The 16,685-nt window shown below is 44.5% G+C and overlaps 3 protein-coding genes across 3 annotated transcripts in view; 1 reads left to right on the top strand and 2 right to left on the bottom strand.

Annotated features, from left to right (window-relative positions):
* Positions 1-92: 92 nt before the first annotated feature.
* Positions 93-8,154, bottom strand: MTO1 (mitochondrial tRNA translation optimization 1). Its single transcript, XM_063389468.1, has 12 exons — positions 7,882-8,154; positions 7,554-7,753; positions 7,029-7,146; positions 6,193-6,482; positions 4,126-4,238; positions 3,799-3,989; positions 3,435-3,565; positions 2,765-2,969; positions 2,508-2,679; positions 1,665-1,783; positions 1,040-1,197; positions 93-872 (listed from the first exon to the last, which is right to left on the bottom strand). The coding sequence occupies exons 1-12, from the start codon at positions 8,090-8,092 to the stop codon at positions 651-653; spliced, it is 2,130 nt and encodes a 709-aa protein (XP_063245538.1). The 5' UTR covers positions 8,093-8,154; the 3' UTR covers positions 93-650.
* A 196-nt stretch (positions 8,155-8,350) lies between these two features.
* Positions 8,351-15,495, top strand: CGAS (cyclic GMP-AMP synthase). The gene is made up of 5 exons (XM_063389471.1): positions 8,351-9,033; positions 10,028-10,250; positions 11,053-11,301; positions 12,563-12,665; positions 13,314-15,495. The coding sequence occupies exons 1-5, from the start codon at positions 8,491-8,493 to the stop codon at positions 13,654-13,656; spliced, it is 1,461 nt and encodes a 486-aa protein (XP_063245541.1). The 5' UTR covers positions 8,351-8,490; the 3' UTR covers positions 13,657-15,495.
* DDX43 (DEAD-box helicase 43) overlaps positions 14,001-16,685 on the bottom strand; it is a 22,945-nt gene continuing 20,260 nt past the window's right edge. The window contains exon 16 of the mRNA XM_063389470.1: positions 14,001-15,653. Coding sequence (XP_063245540.1) covers positions 15,546-15,653 — 108 coding nt within the window. The 3' untranslated portion in view covers positions 14,001-15,545. The remainder of the gene's footprint in view (positions 15,654-16,685) is intronic.

Below are 16,685 nucleotides of genomic sequence, written 5' to 3'. Positions count from 1 at the left end.
CAGCTCTGTAGTGAATCTCAGCCCACTTTATGTGTGGGAACTGTGATCTAATGAACCGGCGAGGCCCTGCTGAAAGCTAAGTGATAACCAAGTTCTTCAGCAAGTTTCAAGATAAGCTTTATTTATTTTAAAAGAGAAAAACACCTTCAGGATGTGGTGTTTACATTCAGTTGCCTACATATATTTAAATATTTGTGTGGCACACGTTTCCATAGCCAAGTGTCTCCTACTGGCTGACACCACACTGAGACACCAGCCTGTGCATTGTCACTGCACAGCTGTGAACATGTCCTGAAATCAATGGGAACACTCCTGAGCACACTGCTCAGCTCCAATCCTCTTGTGTTGCCATGGGCTTCGCATAGTAACATTTCTTCTCATTTCAGAAGAAATAAACACTGTCCTTTACAAAATGCAGATTTTGACTATCCACAGTCTTCCAAATGAGTGGAATTTTACTGTCTCTCCATTTGCATCAGCAAAATCACAGGCTGTATTTAGGCTTCTGAGCATTTACTTTGTGTATTCATCATCTTTGTTCTATGCAATGACACTGCCACAGAACCCAACTACAACTGGGTTTTATCTGGGAAGAGGCTCAGGAGCACAGGGGACCTTGCCATGAAGCCTGGCAGGATCAGTGCCATTCTCTACAAAGGTGTTTTAACAAACTTTGTCTCCTCTTCAGAAAACTCTGTTGAAATCTGTCTTTGTGAAGTTGCTTTGCCCGCGTACGTTTTCCCTGGGAAGGGCTCCCCAGACTGAGGCACAGCTTTTAGCTTCCCTGTCTTCCGGTGATCGGTTTTCACAAATCTTAGCAGGTTGACAATAGCAGCTGGTGTGATTCCAGGGATACGGCTGACGGCACCAATCTACACACGGAGACAGGAACAAGTTAACCACCACCAAACCTACACCCTGGAGCTAGTGAGAAATGAGATCAAAACCTGTGGGTGTTCCTTTCCCCGAGTCTTTCCTCCCCATGCCCCTCGAGCAGACAGAAGGGATTTCACTGCCCTGCTGTGGCTCAATTTCTCACCGTCTGGGGGCGGTTCGAGTCCAGCTTCTCCCGCACCTCTGCGGAGAGTGAGGCGTCAATGGCAAAGTAATCCAGGTCCTCTGGCAGCTGGAGTGCCTCATCACGACGTACTTCCTCCATTTCCTGCTGCTGATTGACTACACACCACTCGTAAGCAGCTGTGGTGATCAGGGGAACAAGAAAGGCAGATAGAGATAGATACTCATGGGAAACAAGTCACTTGCAAAAAGTGTCGGAAGCACAATGAGAGATTCCACTGACGTGGTCAAAAGTTCCTAAGGAAATTTCCAGCCTCATAGATTAAAGAGCCCAATTCATATCACTGCTTTGGAAGAAGTCATACTTTTGATGTGTTACAGGAATTTAGATACATGGGTTGTTTTTATCTTATCACAACAAAGGGTGGTTTACTGGGGCAGTAAGGAGGAAAAAAACCCGAAGAGTGATCTTACCCCCAGAGTGAAATGGCAGTGCATAAATGGGCTGTGGCTTATGGTAGAAAGTTCACACTCTGATCAGTGTTTAACTTCTCTAAGCAGCAGCATGAAACACACTAGGACAACTGCTCTCCCCTTACCGAACAAACGTATACAGGTCACAAGAGAGCCTAATCCTTGTACTCTACCTTCTATTTTCAATCTCTCTGCCAGCTCTCTCCATTGAGCAAGCTTGCCCAGGGGCTCTGGGATAGCTTTTGCCAGTATCTCCATGTTGGCACCTTGATATTGAAGGACCTCAAAGGCACTGTGGAGAACAAGAGTAACAAATAAATATTTACAGTCAAGAGTTGTCCCACTTGTAAGGCAGATTTACAGCTGTTCCAAGCTCAAACTTACAGAGTTCTTAGCTTAAGCCAGAACAACTGCAGAGCCAAGCTCAATTCCCTACTATTTCCTCTCAGTACACAGAAGAGCTGCTAAACTCTTGATGAGAGATTCCTCAAATAAATTTACAGCAAGACAGAAGGGACAAGGCAAGGGTACCAAGGGAAACCTTTCACTCAGACTGTCAGCCAAGCCTTAGTCACTGACTTAAAACAACAGAAAAGAAAAGATAAGGAAGTATTAGTAAGGGGAGTAAGGGCTTTTGTGTACAAGAACAGCTACCACCTGACACCAGACTGAAATCAACTGCTCCTTTCACCAAGCTTTTAGAAAAGCTGCAATCCACTGGAAAACCATCCCCAGCTGGTGACTCTGTGTAAGGACAGCAAGAGCTGTCTGGGCCAGAGGAGCTCTCCGTTGCTTTGAGAGCACATGTCAGCAGCAGGAAATGTGGACTACCAGAAACACCGATGTCATGCTTATTCTATAGGCAAACATCAGATGTGTGTCCTCTCAAGGTGGTAAAGTTGGAGTCTTGGAGTACTGACAGCTTCAGGAAGGATGGACAAATGCTGTGAAACTACTAGCCAGATGATCTAAAGCAAGCACAGGCCAAACCAGAAAGCTCCAGGTGTAACCCCTACCTGAGAGGTGACCTGCGGTTGCTACTTATGGGAACCTCTGGGAGTAGCTGGGACCATTTGGATATGCTGAACTGGAGTGATTTGAGCGTTGCGATCCCATCCTCTAACGCAGCTCTCATCTTAAGCGCTCGGTCGTACCGCTGCTGTGACACGCACCCCGCTTCCTCAAACCCTGCAGAGACAGACGGCGCGTGAGACACAGGCAGGCCTGCAGGCAGGCAGGGCCGGCCGGCACGGGAGCTGCCACGGGAGAGCACCTCTGTGCGTGAGCCTGGCGTCCGCGTTGTCCGGGCGCAGGGACATGCGGAACTCCACGCGGCTGGTGAACATGCGGTAGGGCTCGCCGGTGCCCAGCGTGGTGAGGTCATCGATCAGCACTCCCACGTAGCCCTCGGTGCGGCTGATGGTGAACGGCGGCTCGCCGCGAGCCCGCAGACAAGCGTTGATCCCGGCAATCACACCCTGAACAGGCGGAACAAACCAAACACCATCGGCCTCCTCCTGGCACAAACACCAGCACGTCTGCCCCCAAAGGCTCACTGTCAAACCACACCCCAGAAAACACAACAGTCTGTGCCAGGAGTGCAGGCTGTTTCCCTCTTGTGACATTATGAGTGTCTGAAGGGCTTCTTAGCCCCTGCTGATGTGTCCACAATTCCCATGTTCTCAATTGTACCCACTTCACAGTCTCCATACTGAAATACTTGACAGTATTTTTAATTACTATTGATACTGCATGCTTAGTGATAGCAACTGCAGATACGTGTACAGATACAAGTGAAAGCATCTTAGGCCAGTCTGGAATCAGGGTAAGCAACAAAAGTAAGAACATCTCATGAGCACAAAATAGGCCTAGCAAGACTATCACAAAGGCCAAGGTAATATCCCTTCCTGAATGCTGAATATACAATAGTCAGAGTCACCCACCTGAGCTGCAGCTTCTTCATAGCCTGTTGTGCCATTTATCTGGCCTGCAAAGAAGAGGTGCTGAACAAGACGCGACTCAAGAGAAGCTGTCAGTTGTCGGGGGTCTAAAAAGTCGTACTGCACCCCATAGCCTGTGACACACAAGAAGACAGATGTTACAGGAGGGATGTCAAGGCAATCAGTGGAGCAGAATAGCTTATCAATTCTATTTATGATTTCTGAACAAGCAAAGGAAAAATCACTGCATCCAGGAATCAGTTTTGTTTCATATTTCCTTTGTTTTGCTACGCTCTAGACAAAACCTGCTTTTCATTAACTAGCAAATAAACATGACCAATAGATTCAAAATTACCAGCCCCCTCACCTGGCTGTAACATCTTGGCTTTTTCCAAGCCTGGAACGGATTTGATCACCTGCTCCTGGAGCTCAGGTGGCAGTGTCATGGACATGCCCTGGGGGTAAATTATGTTGGACTCCAAGCCTTCGGGCTCCAGCCACACCTGATGTTCTCGGTCCGGGAAGCGCAGAACCTTTGATTCAAGAGAGGGACAGTACCTGCAGCGGTAAACAGCCATGAGCAGCACCTGACATGGAGAAGAAGTTCCTTTCCAGAAGCAAAGCAGGAGAGACCCACAGCTCCAAACAGACTGCCAGCTTGCCCCCTTGACAGCCTTGCATGATGCACACTCACCGTGGGCCCCTGGTTGTCTCCCTGACGTGGTTGTTGAGGTGGAGGTTATTGCAGATAATTTGCTGGGCCTTCAGGTTTGTGTGAGTCAGGTAACAGGACAGTTGATCTTCTGGCTGGAAGAGGCCAAAGCTGGGCCTAAGTTAATCCGGTCACAACAACCTATCCTTACTAAATAACTCAGAGATCTCCAAGACCTTTCCCACGATGGCTGGCTCTCACTCCTGGGAGCAGTCAGCAGGGGTGTCATACCCACTGTACAGATCCAACACAAGAGATTGAGCAACATGCCCAAAACCAGACCGAGAACAGGATGGAACTCAGGAGTCTGGAATTCAAGTTCTATCCTATGTGCCGTATTCCTAATTACAGGATGGATATTCCCATCAAATCAACACATTACCTCATAGCATTCAAACTGAACACAGGAAAAAGCAGCTGTGGAGTTAGAAGAATAAGTGCTGACCCTATGGCTAACAGCCAATTAATGGGTTTGATGAAGAAAAGAAAAAAAAAAATCTCTCAGAGAGGAAAAAACCCAAACTTCAAAACTCTGCAATTAACATGAAAAATTCAAAGTTTGGGAAAAAACCTCACCATGTGAAGTAAAGTATTCCACTGATTATTATGAAAAAAATTCAATAGACTCACATTCAAAACAGTGATAATGTAGCACCATAGTCTTTAAAACTGCCAGTGAAATATCTATTAGTTAGCCAAGAGTCTTGTGATTTTACATGGTTTTGATTTAGATCTATGTTGGCTGAGTGTCAGTACAAAACCCTGAGAAATCATCTCACTGCACCTGCAGGAAGGAACTCCATGGACCCATACCCCTTAGAGAACTTAATCAACAGTTGAAGATCAAAATTTAACAAAGAATTGTTTAATGGTTGACACATAACTCGAAATGAATTAGAAGCCATAGAGCAAGAAAGCTATCTTGAGAAAGTCAAGGAGTCAAAAGCCTACATAGCACAGAAAACTTGATTAATACATTGCAGGTGCAGTCAGGGAGCTGCTTCATAGGCCTGTACTCCCCAGAAAATGTAATCAATAGTAATTGTCTAACCAGGACAGCAAATCTAATAGAGCACTGTTTAGATGGATAAAATGTGGGTTAGCCATTAAGCAGAGACAGATTAGATTTTCCAGTAGTAATAAAAAACAGAACACCTATACCATGATGCAATAAATTCAGCAGACTTCTGGGAGCATCTATAAAATCCCAGGATGTTATAGCATATATAAAAGTCTGAAAATTGTTGTTTCTTTGGATATGTTTACAGTGAATAAATTCCCAATATATTCTCATTTTTGACTCAAAATTGTTACTAGGAATGTATGGCTAACAGCTTTTTGCTGTTAGATTTAAAACTCTTTGTTTCAAAACCTCTCCTACACATACCAAGGGTTTCAAGTGACACTACTTTTTGTCCCATCCTGATTATAAATCGTTACTGCAATTCTTATATCCTCTCAGGCAAATTGAACTCCTGATACTTAACTCTGTGTTGTTTAATTACATTATGTAAAAACAGCCAATTTTCCAAGATTTTCTTCAGAAACCTCTTCTGCTTTTAAGTTATTGTTAACCTGTCACCTCTCAGCTCTGTGCATAAATCTATCCTTTATCTTTCCCAGTCAGTACTACAAATGATCTCTAGTGTCAACATTTTAATCTTATTCCAGAGCTAAGATAAGAAGCCAGACACTCCACATCTCCACAATACAGGTGTAATACTGGAAGGTGATTTTGTAAACCAGCCATGTAACCCGCACGAACATGAAGAATAATACTAGTACCTGTATCACATTTCCCACAACTCTGACTCCAGAAGTAAAAAAAAGTTCAGTTCTCAAGTTGAGAAGTGAGAGTAAAAAGGTATTTGCTTTCAAAGGAACACAAGTAACTTCTCCCTCGCATTTAGAGTCCTCAAAAATGTAACGCCTCCAGTACAGATATATCCCAGCTACCAAATCCCTGGCTGATGATGAGCACCATGTTCCCAGAACCACTCCCCACCTGGCTCTACATTTGATGTGTGCATTTGATGGGTGCTGTCCCACCTGGATCCACACGGCCTCGCTGAGGAAGCTGAAGGGCACTGGAGGGTTGTCAGCGGCACGTTCCTCCAGACCACTGAAGTCAATCGTGTCCTTGGCAAGCCGGGGCGGTGTCCCAGTCTTCAGCCTGCCCACGGCAAACCCCAGTTTCTCCAGCGTGTGAGCCAGCCCGATGGCTGGCTGGTCCCCCAGCCGCCCCGCCGGGTGCGTCTCCAGTCCGATGTGGATCACACCCCTCAGGAACGTACCGGTGGTCAGGACCACACTCTGAGCACCAACTGTGCTCCCATCCCCTGAAACAGCAAGGTTCAGAGATGTACACATCCTGGTATCAACAAAGCCCTATATTTGTGGTGCTTCTGTCCCAAACCAGACTAAAAGTGTTCACTGGGGGTTTATCTGTCTTCTATTATAAAATAATAACAGCATTTCCATAATAAAAGCATCAATCAAGTCTGTTTATTAATAGGACCCCACAGTCCTCTAACATTGAGGGCAGCATACACTGTTTACAAAATAAAACCTCCAAACACAGCATGGAACTCATTATCACTAGCCTGACGAAAATTAACTTAGTTAAAGTCCCAGTATACTACCAGTCCAGGTGTTTTTGGCATTGAATTCCTTTGTACTACACATATGAATCTGGTTTAGGTTCACCCTGTGCCTAAACCAGCTCTATCGGCTAATTCATCTTTCTCAATAATTGTACAGAAATAGAATAATTAATTATATAATTAGAATTGTCTAATTCATCTTTCTCATTGGTGAATCAGAAATGTTTACCCCAAAGGCCGCTCTTGGTAACTGAAGGCACGTAGTGAGTTACTAGCACATACCCAGAACAACTCCTGTGACTTGGCATTTCCCAGGACGGCCTGGTTCAGGCTCTGCCAAGAGAAGATCCTCCACAGATGCCTCACGAACTGTCAACAGTGGTGTGTTAAGGATTTCTTTCTGTCATGAAAGGAGTTACTGCAAAAATCTAGGAAGTTATGAGACACATGGGCAATCCCAAACCCTGCTGATTTCTGAAACGTCTATTACCCACTTCCATTCTTACCAGGTCATTCAGCAGACACTCATTTACAGTACTATCCTGATCTATACGGTAGAAGTTTTCATTCACGTAGTTTTAGCTCAAATAAACTATGTGGTCCTGGAGCCTGACCTGCATCTAAAACACTAGAGAATTTTTTAAACTATGCTATGCTCCAACAACTTACACTGCCATCAGAGTACCAAACACAAAGGTATCTAGGTTTGATCGGTAAATAATGAAAAGCAAAACGCAGCCCCTTCCCTCGCAGTCCTCAGCCGCGTGTCGCGGCTCGCAGCCCGGAGAGCCGGCGCGGCGCCCTCACCTGCATGTTCTCCTTGTAGAGGCCGCGGTCGATCTGCGCGCGGAGGCCCCACACGGCCGGGCCCTTGCTGCGGTTCAGCACCTTGTAGTGAACGCCGGAGCGGTCGCACACGCGGCCGCACAGCCCGTCCAGGGCGTCCACCTCCCGCATGAGGTGCCCCTTCCCGATGCCGCCGAAGGACGGGTTGCAGGACATTTCCCCTGGGCAATGACACAGGGACACCCTCAGCACCGCTGACCTCCCCGGCTCAGCGCCGCTCCCCGTGCCGCGGAGACCCGAGGCGCCCGCGGTAGCTTCCCCCGCCCAGCCCGGGCACCCTCGGCGGTACCGATGGTGTCGATCCTGTGCGTGAGCAGCAGCGTGCGGGCCCCGCCGCGAGCGGCCGCCGCCGCCGCCTCCGTGCCCGCATGGCCCCCGCCGATCACCACCACCTCGTAGCGCGGCGCCGCCGCCGCCCCGACCTCGCTGCCCGCCCGGCGGTGCCCGGGGCGAGGCGCCGGGGGCAGCGGCAGGCGGCGGCAGCCGCTCCGCAGGAACATGGTGGCGGGCCGGCCCTGCCGGCAGCAGCTCCTCCGCCCCGGGCCGAGAGGCGGGGCCGGCGGGCGGGCGCCCTCCCGCGGCCGCCCGTGAGCTGGAAGGGCCGGGCGGGGCCGGTGCTCACGTGTGCTCGGCCCGCGGGCGGGCGGGCGAGAGGAGCGGCCCGCGAGCGGGAAAACGCTCCCCGCGGATTGGAGGGGGGCCGCAGCTCGGTTGTTGCTGCCGGAGCTTTCGTGTGCCTGGGCTGAAGTTGGCGGCGCCGGGCAGCGCCTCGCCTCCGCCCCGCTCGCTGTGTTTCGTTTCCCAGAGGAGGCGCGCTGCCTGGAAGAGGAACTCGCCTGAAGTCAGAGGCGGGAACCCGCGCTCGTCGTCTTGCGGGTGCGGAGAGGGAACAGGGGCCATGGACACCGCGAGTGGCAGAGGGGCGCGGGCCAGGCGGGGGACGCGTCCCGCAGCTCCGAGGAGCCGGGGCGCGGAGAAGGGCGCAGCCCGAAGCCCCTCGCGGGGCCGCGTCGCGGGTGAAAGCCCGAGCGGCACCGCCACCCTCCGGGCACCGCGGAAGGACGGAGCCCCCGCCCGGGGCGGCCGCCCGGCGCGGCGAGCTCCCGCTGCCCCGGAGCTGCCAGCGAGCGAGCCGGCGGACGGCGCAGAGGCGCTCCCCGCCCCGCGGAGCAGGACCAGAGCCCCCGCGGCTCCGCGGAGCGTCGCGGCGGTGCCCGACGGGGCGGTCTCTGCCCCCGCCCGTCGCCCCCCGCCGGCGGCGGACGCCTTACGGCTCCGGGAGGTGCTGTCGCGGCTCAGCCTGCCCCGCGAAGATGTGTCCTTGGCGTCGACGCTGGTGAACACGGTGGTCTCGCACCTGGTCCAGGCCATCCGTGCCAAGGACAGCTGCTTCAGCTCCATCAAGCTGCTGGGCGCCGGCAGCTACTACGAGCGCGTCAAGGTGGGTGCCGGGGGCCGGCCGCGCTCTCCCGCCGGGCTGCGGCGGCGGGCGGCTCGCACGGGCCGGCCGCGAGAGAGCCGCTCTTAGCTGGCCCTTCCCGCCGAGTTAAAATTAAGGTCGGCTCTGTGAGGTAGCCACAATGCATTTTAAAATGATCAATAACCTGCTGAATGGTGTGACGTGCAGTCAGTCAGAGACGCTACCTGAACTACCTTGCTGCAGTTCAAGCTGCAGCAAGCCCCGCCCAGGTGACCCCGGTCTAACAACACGATCAGTCACGTATAGCACTGCACAAGAAGCCCTGGGCCAGGTTTTATAGTTTTTTCAAAAAGCGGGACTTACGAATACAAATTGCAAGAAAGAAAATTTAGGTTAGATATTAGAATTTTTTACTGTGAAGGTGGTGGGACATTGGTAGAGGGTGCCTGAGGAGATGGTGGATGCTCCAAACCTGGCAAGTGTTCAAGGCCAGATTGGGTAAGGTCTTGAGCAACCTGGTCTAATGGAAGGTATCCCTGCCCAGGGCTGGGTGGGTCAGGACTAGCTAGATCTCTAAGGTCCATTCCAACCCCTTCACCTTCTGTGAGTAACCAGTACCTTCTTCCCCAGTTCCAGCAGACTGGAAGTCAAATATGGGGACACTTATTCTTTTTCTGGCTAAAACCAGCTTTAGACATAGCAATGCAGTTTTTTTTTCCTCACAGTTGATTCTGATGCGCAAAAGGATGACTGAGTACAACATTAATTATTCAGAACAGCTCAAGAATCTTAAAACTGTCTTCAAAAATTACTAAGTTGAAGAGCTGGGAAGTGAGCTGCAAATTGCTATTTTCCACTCCAATGCACAGTAATCTTGCAATACCACAGAAATAGGCTCATATTTCACATCAGACATGATTAGTACACCCAGGTAGATAAAACCACAACTGGTATAAAAATCTCAGGAGAATAAAAACTAAGTTGCACATTGACTGTTGTATTCTCATATTTGCAGATATCTGAACCAAATGAGTTTGACATCATGCTTGTAATGCCTGTTGGAAGAATTCAGCTGGATGAATCTGATGATACTGGAGCCTATTATTATGTGTCATTCAAAAGAACTCCAAAAGAAAAGGGTTGGTTGAGGTTTTTAGAGGAAGATGGAAAATTATCAGCCTTTAAAATGCTTCAAGCACTAAGAGAAATTATTAAACAGGAAGTAAAAAACATTAAAGGTTAGTACTAAGAGAATAAGCTTCACCACAAAGTGCTAAAAATCCAGTTACATTGTGCATAGTTGCCCCTGTGTCAAGAAGATACATTTTCCTACCAGTTCTCTGTCTCTGTGGCAATGGAGCTGTAAGCCCTCCTGTCCCCATTATCTCAAGCTGACTCTTGTGTTAAGAATCACAAATACATCATAGGTAACTTGTTACATTATTAACTCCACTATGTGTATTTTCTGTATGAAAATAATAAACATTAAGGGTTCTGTTGCATGTTTGGTATTTCTTACATGACCTATAAATCTTCCATCTACCTGGAATATACAGAGAGCCATTTGCTGGAGTGGTAGTAAATCAAAGAACTTTCTTTTATAGAGTACCTAATATTTTTTATTGATCAGTAGAAACTGTATGCCAGTTACTTTTATAATTAAATATATATATAATATATATGTTTTATAATTATATTAAAATAACCCTAGTTAGGGTTATTTTTCCCCAGAACCTTCAGAAACATTGTGGGCAGATTTCTTCACTGTGTGTTTTCAAGCAGTTCGATGAAAAACATTATTATGTTTGTAATTCTTAGACAGTAAATCAAGCAAACACAGTAGTGTTCCCCAGTTTATAGAACTCCTCAACAGGCCTTCTCAGTGTTTCAACATCCTGTAGGGTAAAGAACCAGTGACTGAACCCAGGTATTTCTTCTGATTACTTATGAGCTCTTCAGTAAAAACTGTAACATTCTTCAAAAAAAAGGTTTCATCTAACTTACCTATCTAACATGAAATATCACTTTCTTTGTTACTAGGTGTGGAAGTCACTGTGGCAAGGAAAAAGGCTGGAAGCCCTGCAATAACTCTTCAGATCAAAAATCCTTCATCAGAAATATCAGTGGACATCATCTTGACTTTGGAGGCTCAGGGGAAGAGCTGGCCCCTCAGCACACAGGATGGCCTCAAAATTGAACAGTGGCTGGGAAGAAAAGTCAGGAGGGTTTTGAGATTTAAATCACTTTATTTAGTAGCCAAGCAAAACAAAAGAGAAAAAGTTCTAAGAGGTACCTCAAATATGGACAGTAATAAGTTTTGAAATATCTTCTCTACAACTTGATCACTTACAAGTGCTATAGAAAGGGTATCCAGATCATGTTCACTATTCTGCCTTTGAGACACCTCATCCTGGATATATCCATCTCAGACAACTGAAATCCCTCTTTAAAGCAGCAGATCTGTGGTACTGCTTGTCCTGTACCGAAATGTAAATACAAACCCACTCTGCCAGGCTGTACATTAACCATTACTAAGAGCATTATATTAAATGCACTCCAGCCAGACACACGGATATGAGCCGTCCCTTGTGCTAGCACTGTATTTAACAGTAGCTTGCACTCTTTTCTAAGGAAATTAGAAGAAAGTTGCTAAAAATGCAGGGAACATCCCTGTACGTGGGACTGCATCCACAAATCAGATACTTCTGCAGAAAGCAAACTGTTTTCTATCAAGAAAACAAGCTTCTCGCTGAACTCTGGTATAGCTACAACATTTTTTCCTCCAGACCATTGCCACATTGAGACTCCACTTGTTTGCAGAAACTTTCTGACTTGTCAATGCATTATGGTAACTGATGATTTCAGCAAAAAGATTTCAAGCATTCTGGTAGCTTTTAATTAGCATGCCCATGTTATCAAAGCCCAGTATAGCAGTACTGATTTATTTGGCAATTTCTTCCTGTGCAAATTAAATGCAAAGAGTAACTGAGCCAAACAGGCAAGGGAAACAGTGTAATTCATGAAAAGCACAAAAGTGATTGCTGGTGTTAAAAACAGGGCATTGAGCTATATTAGCAATTATTTTCAGAAGCATGAGCAGAAGAACAAAAAGAAGTGCTTTAGAACAGTCATCTTACCTGAGAAAAACTCACAAACCTATTACTTGCACAAAAAACCCCCCCAGAAAACACAGTAAGAGTACAGAAATTAAAAGGTGGTAGATTTCTATGAATAATGCAGGTCTCTAAACCATGTTCAGCAAATCCGGGGATGTTCAGAATTAAGCCTAAGTTTAAAGTAAATCCAAACATCCTTAAGAATTTAAAGCATCCCAACAATTATGTCCTATATTAATTATATTCTAATTGTGTTTGTGAAGCAGCTGAGGAGTTAAGGAGGAACTAACTACATTCACTGAATTATGATTTTTTAGTCAGTGCAAAAAAATTGCTGGTATTTAAGTCAATTACAAAATTGTTTTTTTTTCCTAGCTACAAAAGCTGCTGCTTAGTGCTGTGTAACCATTTAACAGTCTTGTGCTTGACTTTAGGGAACACCTGGCGACTCTCCTTCTCGCATATCGAAAAGGACGTGATAAAGAACCATGGCCACTCAAAGACATGCTGTGAATCCAATGGACCAAAGTGCTGTAGGTTGGTATTTCACAGGAATGTTTTACTTTAGGCCTGTGTGAGCTGGGCTGGCACTAACACTGTTTCAGTTTAGCACTTAAGAATTTGATCTAACAGTAATTACTCATAATAGGAAGCAAGAGTCTTTTAGGCATAATTGTTCTGCAGCAATACAACACTGCATGTGCCTGCTGAATGCCTGACTTGCATTTACCCAATGAAAGGTGAACAATCACATTGCTGGTTTACACTCCAGGCTTGCCTTAGAATGCAAGATGTGACTTGTTAAATGATCTTTCCCAAATTCAGTCCCACTTAGAAAAAACAGCTTTAAAAAGTGATGACTCCATATTCTGAGCAAAATTACAATTCATATCAAGGATATTTCCAAAATAATGGTGAGAAAATTGCTGAATGAGATCAAGATGAATAAATGATTTTTCACTTCTGTAAGAACTGTTTTCCAGATTTCTTCAACAAGGAAAGAACCAAATGCACATGAGGTACAAAACCTCCTTAACAAGTAAACTAAGAAGTTGGTTTGCCAATTACATCTTGTGTTGAATCAAGAAAGCCACGGGAGAATTAATTGTATTTAAATTGTTTTTAAATATCTGAACTACATATTTAGAACTATGGAGAAGGTACCTAATTTTCTTTTTTTAACAGGAAAGGTTGTCTTAAGCTGCTGAAGTATCTTCTAGAGCAACTCAAAATGAAATATCCAAAAGAACTGGAAAAATTCTGTTCGTATCATGTCAAAACTGCTTTTCTTCACTCCTGCGTCACGTGGCCAAATGATTCAGAGTGGCACTTGGGAGACCTGGATCATTGCTTCCAGCAATGTCTGAGATTTTTTGTGGATTGTCTGCAAAAGTCTCAGCTGACTCACTTTTTTATTCCCCAATACAACTTGCTCAGCCTAGAAGACAAGGCAAAACATCACTTCCTTTCAAGAAAAATAAGCTATGAGTTGAACAATGGATTCCCAGTATTTCATGAGAATTATTAAGAACACTGTTCACAATAGATATCTAATCATGTTGACTTGCCTATTTGAAAAAAAACAATTCTGCACTATAAACTACTCTTCAGTAGTCTGGTACTACAAACACCAAAAAAACTCAAACCAAAATAAAATCAAGAAGACAAAGAGAAAAATGCATACTTCAGTCACACTGCTTAGCCATAACCCTTAAAATAAATGTTTTAAGTAACATTTACCTTTCCTATCCAAATGTAGATTCACCTGCAAATATCTTTGAGGTATACTAAGAACCTATGGAAGAATTTGCGATAGTTAATTTCCCACATGTAATTTCTATGTTTCCAAATACAAAAGCATCAATGACTGCATAAAGGGAAAAATGACAATTTTATTTAAAATTAAGATCCACTGAAGAATATCCAAAATACACTCCTGCTTTCAAAAGAAAAACAAAGTCACTGGAGTTACTTTGACATTAACCAGAACAACTTCTCCAGGTCACCTGCATGGATGTAGATCTTTTGCAGAGGACAATCACCAGCACCAGTTAGCAGAGAGAGAATATTTTGTCTTAGTGATGTGAAGTTCCTGAAGAAACTTACCCTTTCAGAATTACTTCAGAAAGGAGTCTTTTCATTGAGCTTTGGATGGGAAACAATCATTACCTAATATGCTGCAACAGAGTAGATGGTTTTGTGCCAATGAGCATTTGTATGATGAATCATGTAGACAGAAATGCATGTTTCAATATGTATCAAAGAGGAAGACTCTTGATACAAAAGGTTATCAAAACCAAAATGTAGCATGAACTGGACACTCCTGAAACTGAAATTCATATCAATTTTTCTTATATTGAAGAAATGTGTGTTGGGAAAAAGTAATTATAATATTTCCTATTACTAAAATTACGCAGGTGAGAAGTACACAGCATTTGAAAACTGCTGTGCTTCAAATAAATACATCTTTTGCTTCTACTTATAGAAGCCATGGGAAGTCCAAATTTTTAGCCTACTTTTTGAAGGCAAAATAACCTACTGCCTTGAATAATGCCCAGATTTACATCAATTATTAGCAAATTGAGAGGGAAGAATATTTAGAGTAATTTTACTAAAATATTCTCATTTTACTGAATGTTGTTTATGAGTTTTTATTTAATCATATGACACATAAATAAACACAAGTTCAGACTAAGCATCAAATGAAGGAATAATTCCTTCCCATATAAATTTCAAAGAGTAGAAAACATAACCCATTATCACTGGGAATCTGTGACAGAACCTGACATCCAAATGTAAAGTGGGAATCAACTATCAGGAAGAAATAAAAGCTGACCTTCAAATGCAGACCTCTCAAAAAATCGTGAGACACAAATGTTAAGTTTTAAAATAAGAATGAAGAAAACTTCCTTCAGCAAACATAAGTAACTGCCAACTGAGCAGTTTTGGTTATCCTGAGAAATACTTCTGCATGCCAGCAGCATATCACGGCAAAGGTACAGTATTTTCAAACTACATTGACAAACATTGCTTACAATGAATAATCCAGTTATCTAAATATAAAAGGAAAAATTATCTTTTACATTTATATGTTTATACTGTATTTAACAAAAAAAAAAACCAAAAGAAAACAAAGGCACAATATTTGTTTTTAACCAGTAGATCATGGCTTTAGAAGGTTCATACATCACACAAGACAAAAATTAATTTTTATGTGAAAATAGTGTCCAAGTGCAGAACCAGATTTATTCCTGTATAAAGGTAATCCAGTTTTCTTTTCTAAGACACTTTTGAGAAGTTTGTTTAAATAGGACAGGTACAGAAAAAAATCAAACACAAAATGAAACTTATAAATTCAAGCCTATGGATGCTAACACTAATTAAAATTATTTTCTCTGTAGCTTCAAGGGGTTACATTTATTTTGAGGGCTTTCTCCAAGGTCTTTGTATATCCTTTTCAATTTCTTTTCTCATTTGTGATTGTTTGTATCTTTCTGCCATTGCAATAAGCTCATCAGGAACTACCTAATAAGAAAACAGGGAAAAAAACAAGGTAAATTTTAAATACATCTAAACTCTTAGACCCTGCTTTACAAAAATGCTATTGATTTGTGTGTTCCCAAACTTGATTTCATTATTTATCTGGCTCCTGTCACTTGGCAGATTCTTTTCTGTAGAAATGTACAGATAAAGCTTTTAACATAAGATTGTACTGAAATAGACTGAAAAATAATCATCATAATGTCTCTGGATTTTCAATAATATATCTGTGCTTGTATCACCAAATCTGATGGCAACATATGACCAGCTAATTACAACATTATAGTTCAAACAGAAATGTGTATTTTAGTTATAAGGAACAGCTGGTAAAAACACCCAGTGCCACTTAAGGTGATATCACACTATATAGATATGTATGTATTGAATTCCTTATGGAAGTTTAAAGAGCCTCTGAGGAGGCTTAAAGAAAGTGTTGTCATAGGAACGGTTCTCACGTGCTTAGAACAAAGCTGAAAGACTAGGAAAAAAGGGCAGGAGAAAATGGTCAGCTCTGCCACCACTGGGAGGTCACAAGAGCATCTCACCAAGATCCACGGGGGTTTTTGGCATGTTTGTAATTATGTGGAAAAGGTGAATAGTATCACTGAAACACTCTCACCTCAGAGTTCTTAATGGCTGAGGCCGGGTGTGAAGAGCTACAGACAGATTTATTAGATTGAGTGAGAATTATGAAAAAAAACCCCAGATACCATTCTTGTGCTCACAGAACAAACGCAGTATCCAGCAAGACTTCTTAAACCAGCTGGGGCATAATGCTGACACTAACGCAATGCTTATTGCAGAAAGCACTGTGGGCAGCTGTGCTGTCAGGAGGTGTGGGATCACGGGCCTGTCTGTCCAAGCCAGCCCACTCCAACAATCTGCGATGGCACATGGCTGTTGGTGGGAGCCACCCCATCCAGAATCTCCTGACAGAGCAAAGTGCACTGTGTGAACATGCCAGTAACACGATTCCTCAGTCTGGGTGACCTGTGTCTGGCAGTGGCACAGATACAG

Source organism: Prinia subflava, chromosome 2, assembly GCF_021018805.1.
Source record: "Prinia subflava isolate CZ2003 ecotype Zambia chromosome 2, Cam_Psub_1.2, whole genome shotgun sequence".
Lineage (NCBI taxonomy): Eukaryota > Metazoa > Chordata > Aves > Passeriformes > Cisticolidae > Prinia > Prinia subflava.
This window is presented reverse-complemented; position numbering and strand designations above follow the sequence as displayed.

Bases quoted from the DNA above. Each gene is read 5' to 3' on its own strand.
- MTO1 (XM_063389468.1), bottom strand. From the start codon at position 8,092: ATGTTCCTGCGGAGCGGCTGCCGCCGCCTGCCGCTGCCCCCGGCGCCT. The intron at 2,970-3,434 runs GTGGGTGACTCT...CCGCCTGTTCAG, and splicing joins ATGAAGAAGCTGCAGCTCAG to GGTGTGATTGCCGGGATCAA. The intron at 2,680-2,764 runs GTGCTCTCCCGT...CTGTCTCTGCAG, and splicing joins CGCCAGGCTCACGCACAGAG to GGTTTGAGGAAGCGGGGTGC.
- CGAS (XM_063389471.1), top strand. From the start codon at position 8,491: ATGGACACCGCGAGTGGCAGAGGGGCGCGGGCCAGGCGGGGGACGCGT. The intron at 9,034-10,027 runs GTGGGTGCCGGG...TCATATTTGCAG, and splicing joins GCTACTACGAGCGCGTCAAG to ATATCTGAACCAAATGAGTT. The intron at 12,666-13,313 runs GTTGGTATTTCA...TTTTTTTAACAG, and splicing joins AATGGACCAAAGTGCTGTAG to GAAAGGTTGTCTTAAGCTGC.